The sequence below is a fragment of the Leptonychotes weddellii genome, chromosome 7 (genome assembly GCF_054177405.1).
Source record: "Leptonychotes weddellii isolate Sample4059 chromosome 7, ASM5417740v2, whole genome shotgun sequence".
Taxonomy (NCBI): domain Eukaryota; kingdom Metazoa; phylum Chordata; class Mammalia; order Carnivora; family Phocidae; genus Leptonychotes; species Leptonychotes weddellii.
This window is the reverse complement of record NC_138375.1, coordinates 112,393,923-112,402,329: the sequence shown is the minus strand read 5'-3', so window position 1 is coordinate 112,402,329 and position 8,407 is coordinate 112,393,923. Positions and strand designations below refer to the sequence as shown.

The 8,407-nt window shown below is 38.5% G+C and overlaps 2 protein-coding genes across 4 annotated transcripts in view; both read left to right on the top strand.

Moving 5' to 3' along the window:
• Positions 1 to 2,474, top strand: part of MYOT (myotilin) — an 18,281-nt gene extending 15,807 nt beyond the window's left edge. For all 3 annotated transcript variants that reach the window (XM_006737214.3, XM_031032217.2, XM_031032218.2), the window contains 3 exons: positions 949 to 1,114; positions 1,535 to 1,668; positions 1,853 to 2,474. In XM_006737214.3, the coding sequence (XP_006737277.2) occupies positions 949 to 1,114; positions 1,535 to 1,668; positions 1,853 to 2,025 (473 nt within the window). In that variant the 3' untranslated portion in view covers positions 2,026 to 2,474. The remainder of the gene's footprint in view (positions 1 to 948; positions 1,115 to 1,534; positions 1,669 to 1,852) is intronic.
• Positions 2,475 to 3,516: 1,042 nt separating this feature from the next.
• PKD2L2 (polycystin 2 like 2, transient receptor potential cation channel) overlaps positions 3,517 to 8,407 on the top strand; it is a 38,837-nt gene continuing 33,946 nt past the window's right edge. The window contains exons 1-3 of the mRNA XM_081825610.1: positions 3,517 to 3,609; positions 4,624 to 4,891; positions 5,830 to 5,963. Coding sequence (XP_081681736.1) covers positions 3,517 to 3,609; positions 4,624 to 4,891; positions 5,830 to 5,963 — 495 coding nt within the window. The remainder of the gene's footprint in view (positions 3,610 to 4,623; positions 4,892 to 5,829; positions 5,964 to 8,407) is intronic.

Sequence of the window (8,407 nt, the reverse complement as noted above, 5' to 3'; positions counted from 1 at the left end):
GATTTACTAGAAGGTCAAGCTAAAAAATGAAGTAAATGTGTGATGAATTTTAAGTTCTTGTTAGTTTATGTATACAAGTGCTAGCTTTTTTTTTTTTTTTAAAGATTTTATTTATTTATTTGAGAGAGAGAGAATGAGAGAGAGAGCACATGAGAGGGGGGAGGGTTGGGAGGGTCAGAGGGAGAAGCAGACTCCCTGCCGAGCAGGGAGCCCGATGCGGGACTCGATCCAGGGACTCCAGGATCATGACCTGAGCCGAAGGCAGTCGCTTAACCAACTGAGCCACCCAGGCGCCCCAAGTGCTAGCTTTTTATAATAAAATACCTCAAAGCTACAAATTTTAACAATGATTTGGCACAAACTAAAAAAAAAAAAGAAATTACATAACAATTACAGATATTTGTATACTATTTTACAGTTTACAAAATGCTTCTTCATTCATTATCTTCAACTACTGATCCTCACAGTAGTTTTGAGTAGTAGTGATAGGTAGAGCAGTCACTATTACCTGTATTTATTTTATAATGGATTTTCTATTTATCTATTTTACGATAGATAAAACTGAGCCTCCAAGAAACTAAACAAATTTTTTCCAATTTGGCATGGCTGGTGGGGCAAATAGACAATTTGAACCTAAGTTGTCTAGTCTTGCCACCACTCATGATGCCTCCTTATTGAAGAGACATAAATGAGAATATAACTTAAATTCTTTGAATGAAACATGATATAAATTCAATGCCACATAACATTACTGTTTTAGAACTCTAATTGGCATAATACAAAATAGTACTACTGTATGTTGTTTTAACTAATGGTAAAACATAGCTTCTAATCATCTTGAGTGTTTTTTGAAACTTTTTTATCAACATACAAATTTCATAATACCTTGGTTTGACTTATTTTCTTTTTATAAAATCTCAAATACTTGATTTTTTTATTAATATGTAGCAAAAGAACATAGAAGAGCACCAATGTTTATCTACAAACCACAGAGCAAAAAAGTTTTTGAGGGAGACTCAGTGAAGCTAGAATGCCAAATCTCAGCTGTACCTCCACCAAAGCTTTTCTGGAAAAGAAATAATGAAATGGTACAATTCAACACTGATCGAATAAGGTAGGATAAGTATTTTTAAACATAACTGTAGTTTATTTGGGTGAATCCAGTTGTACTTGAAATGCATTATAAATGGCATGCGTTTGTAATCTCAGTTTGTCTAGTTTTTAAAACATGTATAGAAACACAATAAACCTCATTAACCCCGATTCCACTAATCAAAAATTTAAGGCCTTAAGCTAGGATTTACCTTTTTACTAACAATAAAGAAAGATGGCTCAAGGAAATGATGACACAAAATTAAAGGGGAGGAATTAAACTCAATAAAACCAATAGCTATTTGGCATTAACTACGTACAGTCTCGGAATTTCCAAATGCTTCGTTTTCTTACAGTCTGACCCTCTGGGTCAGAAGCATCATAAAGTTTCACAGGAAAATTAATACCTACCCTTCATTTTTTTATTATTGTTTCTTTTCAGTTTGTATCATGATAACTCTGGAAGAGTTACTTTACTGATAAAAGATGTAAACAAGAAAGATGCTGGGTGGTATACTGTGTCTGCAGTTAATGAAGCTGGAGTGACGACATGTAACACAAGATTAGATGTTGCGGGTATGTCACGCTATCAACCCAAGGACTTAATCAGAAAGATTTAGTAAGAAACACAAATCCCAGCGTAATATAAAAATAATCAGTTCTGACTTTTTTTTCTTTTCCTGTCTGATACTAAATACCTAGGGCAACCCATTTGTTTAGAACAGGTTTTCTGAATTAATCTCTTTTTTATCTATTTCAGTCCATCAACACCAAACTCTTCCAGCTCCTAAGCTGTTACGTGTTCGACCAACTTTCAGCAAATACTTAGCACTTAATGGTAAAGGTCTGGATGTGAAACAAGCTTTTAACCCTGAAGGAGAATTTCAGCGTCTGGCAGCTCAATCTGGACTTTACGAAAGTGAAGAACTTTAATGAGGTTACCAACATTGAAAAACACAACTACATTATTAGTAATATGTTCAATTAAATTTTTAAAATAAATCCATAGCTGTATTAACAGATTATGGTTTTAATTAGGTAATATAACTAATATATATTTGTAATATTTATCCTTTGACTCTTGCACATTCTGTCTTCTCTGGTTTGCGAAGCCCATGGAAAATCTGGGCATATGGGTTTGTAATTGTAGAAGACTATCTTAAAATGTGAGATTTTAACATTTAAGTCATACACATTTAACAATTACAGGTTATGAATATCAACTTTTTAAGCACATCTAATGCTTGTAATAAGGTTTACTGGTACTGCTTTCTAAATACTGTTTTACCCATTTTCTCTTATAGGAATACTAACATGGTATAGATTATCTGAGTGTTCCATAGTTCAATGTCAAAAGAGAATAAAAGTTCAAATATTTAAAACAGACTGTCTTCTCTTCACAAAAGTCTAGATCTTTAAAATAAAACTTCTGGTTTTTATATACTATACAACACTTAGCAAAACCTAAGAATAACAAGTTCCAAAAAAGCAACAATATTATGTCTCAATGAAGCTCACTTACAGCTCAGTCAATTCCTCCGGAAATTAAGCTAGACTTTCCATGGTTTGCACTTCAAAAGCAAGCAACAATAACTAAATCCTGACAGAATCTCTCCTGAAATGGTGATTTTGTTTTAACCAAAAAAGTCCCTAAGTCTTCAAGACCTTTGAGTCTACTGAGCTCAATGGAATATGAATAGTCTGTAAAGTCATCTGCTTAATTCTTACATTTCATATAAATTTGAACGCGGGGGGGGGCGGTCCTCCTACATTTCAAGTTCAGATAACCTATTACTTTAGAAAGCCAATTTTGTGAGCATCTGAGAGTCTAAGTACGGGAAAGGGAAAATCCTTTTATTACACTATTCCTTAAGCTAGGACACTAGCCCTTTCTTCTCAGGCCTCCTGTCCACTGGCCATGGCCTTTTCCTAGGCCTCTCCTGTATCTTTTATCCTTGGTAGTCTTTGACCCTCGCTGCTGTGTGGACTCGGCTTGTTTTTTATCTACACATAAAATAGCATTTATCGACATCTCTTTCAGGGAAATAACAAAAGCGGCTTTATTTTTTACTTCCCCAACAGCTTGATGGTTTTCTTTGCTGGCTGCCCTGGGGCCTTTCTACTGAATTGTTTCATTTTCCTTTTTTCCAACATGAGACTCTCTCCTGTCTCATATCCTGGCAGGGTTTTGGATGCCTTAATTTACAGCCAAATGTCTTTGGTTTACAAACCTTCCCATCTTTGCAAAGTTTCTGGGCCAGATGTGAATCTGGGTTCCCAAGGTCTCCTGTTTGGCCCACTCTTCCAAATCATCACTTCAGAGCTGGATTTTTTTAATTCTACTTTATCGTTTTCTTTAGCCACATTGGGTGGCAAGAGGGGTGGAAGCTATTTCTAGCAGCAGCTCTCGGTTAACGAGAACCGATGTCTGCCAAGCAGCAGCGGCAGAGTGGGCGCTTGGTTAGGCACTCGGGCTCTGGCGTCCGGCAGACCTGCCCCGACCACCTGTGCACTTCGGTAAGTCACTGACCCTCTCAGCGCCTCGGCGTCTCCAGACCTAAAATGAGGATAAAACACCTACCTTTCGAGAAGGGGGATGTGAAGACTAAACAAGCCAATAAATGTAAAAGGTGTTCAAGACACAGTAGCCCGTTAGAATTAATTACTATGATTTTTACGACCAACCCCAGGCCCCAAACCAGGCTCGCCCGAGAGGCCGGCCCTCCGCCAGACAAACGCCGCAATTCCCAGCCCCGCCTCAGCCGCCGGCTTTCCAGAGCGTCCGCGGTGCGCACGCGCGCTGGCCACCTGTAGCACGGCTTGCGCCGGTGCAGGACCGTGAAGATTTGCGCAGGCGCAGGAGCCAGGTGGCGCGCGTCGCAAAGTTATGCGCAGGCGCGGCAGATCGGGGAGGTCGAACGGGCGTCGTTGTCCAGGTCGGCCATGGCTGAGGCGTCACGGTGGCACCGAGGCGGTGAGGGGTCATCCTAGGGAGTTGTGGGCAGGGCCGATTTGGAAATTACAAGTACCGTGGAAGGAACTGTGTAGCCCCATATCTGTTCATGAAAGACAGCACATTTAGCCCTCACAGTCTCCCCTTGAGAAGGGGTGGATAGGGGTCCCTTTTCACAGATGGGAAAACTGAAGCCTTGAGGCGATATGGCACCCGCCCCTTGCCCGAGGCTCGAGCCGGGGTTGTTAACTTGATGCACAGATACCGTCACTAGGCCATTCTGCGAAGCCCTTAGTTGACCTAGGGAGTCTTACCTCGATAGAACCCCAGGCCGAGTCATTTTCCCCCTCCAGCGGAAGCCAGTCTTCCCAAGAAGCAATATAGAAGGTAGAGAAAACGGTTAGGGGCAGATGAGTGATTTTTTTTTTCTTTTTTTCTTCTCTTTTTTTTTCTTTTTTGTATTTTGCTTTTTCACTTTCAGACGGGATTTCTGAGGAAACGTCCGTGTAATATATAAAATTCACTAGTGTTCAGTCAAAATGACTGCCCGCTCACCCCCCCATGGGAAGTGTTAGTAATTATTCCTCCTTCGCAAAAGTGAGAATAAAAAAATAACCAGAAGCCATTGGAACTTTCCTTCACACAGTGTATCAGCTAAAAGTGGCTGTTTTCCCATCATAGTTATTTATATACATTGTAAATGGCATAATAATGTAAGGAAACAATTTGTTTTGTGTCTCACAGGGGCTCCGAAACATAGCCTGCATTACAGTAAGGAAGTAGAAATTAGAACCACACTTCAGGAGTTGGCACTCTACTTTATTTTTTTAATAAACCTATGTATATGTAAGTACACAGATGTAGATGAAGACACTGTTTGAACTAAGAAGTTATGTGGAGGTGAAAAAAAACGTACTTTATAAACCATAGGCTCTGAGACTACTAAGACCTCTAAAAAAATAGTGACACATTTTAGACTTTAATTGACACTATTTCCATTTCTTAAAGGGCAAAGCTTTAGGTCACAGGTGTAATGAAAAGCTTTCATAGTCAACATTGATTGAATTAGTATATCCAGTGAAATACATCATTGGTATATACAGTGAAATAATATGGAACATTAAAGCATGGCATAGGCTCATGTGCCCTAGAATCATGTTGAAGGTAGATAATTGGTAAACACTAAAAGTCTGCTAGCAAAAAAAAAAAAGAAACATGTTTAGTCATATTAAAGAAAGACCCTTCTCTAAAATCTATCCACCCACACTAGAAAGAGAACAAATACCAGTTAATATTTTTAAAAATTCTTATCGTGTGCCAAAACATGGATTTAAATGTTCCACATGCATTATCTCACTCTCATAACAAAACTGTGAGGTAGGAGATGTTATCCCTATGACGGGACTCAAATCGTTATTTGTTTGAATTCAAAATCCGTAGCTTTATTCATTATATTATATTGCCTACTCTCAAAATAGAGAAAAAGCTTGCAGAATAGTATGCATAATATGTTCTCATTTTTGTAAAAATAAACTTATTTTCTTTATAAATGTGTAGGCCTATAGAAAAATCTGAAGAATATGTGCTAAACCTAATTCTAGCGGTGGAATTACAGGAAACTTCTTCCTGTTTTGTATATTTCTATTTTCTTTTTTTTTTAATTTTATAATTAGTCAAGAAAAAATTTGAATTTTCAAAACAAAATTGGGAATAAAATTTAACTATTAATCCTGATAAACTGAGTTTTTAAAAATAAAATTTTAAACAAAAATTCTTCTCCTTAGTGACTTTTGGGATGGTAAACCCACATATGTATTACTTAAACAAAGTTATGTCATCTCTATTTTTGGACACTTCTGTGCCTGGTGATGAAAGAACCAACTTTAAGTCTATTCGCAGCATAACTGATTTTTGGAAGGTAAGGTATCGTGATTGAGAATGAAGTAGCTTTTGGTATTGCATAAACAAACTCATGGCACACATAATAAGCACTGGAGACATATTTGTTGAAGGAAAGAGTAAAAATGAATATTTCTTTAAACTTTTAGAATCAACCCATCAGTAAGTGTATATTGAGAACCTATGCTCTCAGTGTAATAGAGTTCTTAGAACTTTAAAAAAATTATACTTTTTTAAAAGATTTTATTTATTAGAAAGAGAGAGAGAGTAAGCAGAGGGAGAAGCAGACTCCCCGCTGAACAAGGAGCCTGATGTGGGGCTTGATCCCAGGACCCTGAGATCATGACCTGAGCCGAAGGCAGCCACTTAACCAATTGAGCCACCGAGGCACCCCAAAATTACACTTTTTAAAAATTTTTTTTAAAGATTTATTTATTTATTTATTTATTTGACAGAGAGAGAGAGACACAGCGAGAGAGGGAACACAAGCAGGGTGAGTGGGAGAGGGAGAAGCAGGCTTCCCGCCAAGCAGGGAGCCCGATGCGGGGCTCAATCCCAGGACCCTGAGATCATGACCTGAGCCAAAGGCAGACGCTTAATGACTGAGCCACCCAGGTGCCCCAAAATTAGACTTTTTTTTAAAAAACATTATCATTGCATTTGGAAAATAGTAGACTTGCTGCTTATGTGGGGTTAGGATCCATGTCAAACTGTAATTTTGTTTAGTGAAAATTATTCTTAAAAAATCCTTAAATGGGGGCGCCTGGGTGGCTCAGTTGGTTGAGCAACTGCGTTCGGCTCGGGTCATGATCCTGGAGTCCCGGGATCGAGTCCCACATCTGGCTCCCTGCTCAGCGGGGAGTCTGCTTCTCCCTCTGATCCTCCCCCTCTCATGCTGTCTCCCATTCTCTCTGTCAGATAAATAAATAAAATCTTTAAAAAAAAAAATCCTTAAATGGGGGTGCCTCACTGGCTCAGTTGGAAGAACATGCAACTCTTGATCTTGGGGTTATGGGTTTGAGCCCCACTTTGGGTGTAGAGATTACTAAAAAAATTTTTTTAAATCCTCAAATGGCCCATAAAGTGAAATATATATAATTTTGGTATACAGCCTTGTACTGTGTGTATTACAGTAATGTACAGTATATAATCAAGTAAATAATAAAAAGTACACATGCAAAATATAACTTTATAGGTTTTTTTTAAGATTTTATTTATTTATTTGAGAGAGAGAGAACAAGAGAGAGAGAGAGAGCACATGAGAGGGGGGAGGGTCAGAGGGAGAAGCAGACTCCCTGCTGAGCAGGGAGCCCGATGCGGGACTTGATCCTGGGACTCCAGGATCATGACCTGAGCTGAAGGCAGTCGTTTAACCAACTGAGCCACCCAGGTGCCCTATAGTGTTTTTAATTATGTGAGAGTACCATTCCTTCAGCTTTGGAACAGATTTGTTTTTTTCCATTACATTTAACTTATCAAGATGCTCACATTATTAGGAAAGAACAATTAAGAGAACAGAAGTTTCAGGTATCCCAAGTCACAAACATTGGGCCATATAAGGAAGGTTTTCCAGAGGTGATGACAGTTCACTTGCATTTTAAAGGATGAGTAACAGGAGGGCATTCTAGGAAGGATAAACAATATGTGCTATAAGTAATTCTACATATGGAGCTATGTTTGGCATTATAGGAATATAGAAGATGAGGTGGAAAAGGCCAAACTCTGAATTGAACAGAGGTCAATCATGAATGCCATGCTAGGAAACTGAAACTTATGGGAAGGAGACACGGTCACTTCCCGAGAGAGAGGGGAAGTTTGAGATGAGAGGAGATGATTCGAGGTCATTGGTATAGTCCAGGTGAAATATAAAAGAAAAAGGAGATCTTCCCTGAGACTAGAAGTGCAGTTCACCCTATTTTTTTATTGTGCTATCTTGAAGTATACATGGCCAATGGCAAAGAAGACAAAGGCAGGAAAGGAAAAACCGAACCCAGGCTTGGGGATCTCAGAATGGCAGAGCCAGGAAGTAGTAGCAGTCACCACTGCTGGAACTGGTGGGGAAGGAGAACACAGACAAATTCGAGGGCAAGTGATGAGTTGTGGCTATAACAACCATAAGTGTATGGCTATGGGTTTATATACTCATGTATCAGGGGACAGTTTTCAGTATACCCCTCATATAAGAAAGGGAAAAGAAAAGTTGTAGAATTAAATGAATTAATATTTGTAAAGTGCTAGAGCAGTGCATAGTACATAGTAAGGGCTCAGTAAATATTAACCATCTTCATTATCATCATCGACATCATCATCATATCTTTAATATTAATGGTGGCTTGGTCAGTAATTTTCATACTCCTCAAAATCACTGATTTTTATGTTCTTAAGGTAACATTATGAATGTAGATTCTGTTAAACAATTGACATGAAAATATTTTTCCCATAACATTTATCTTTCTATATGAA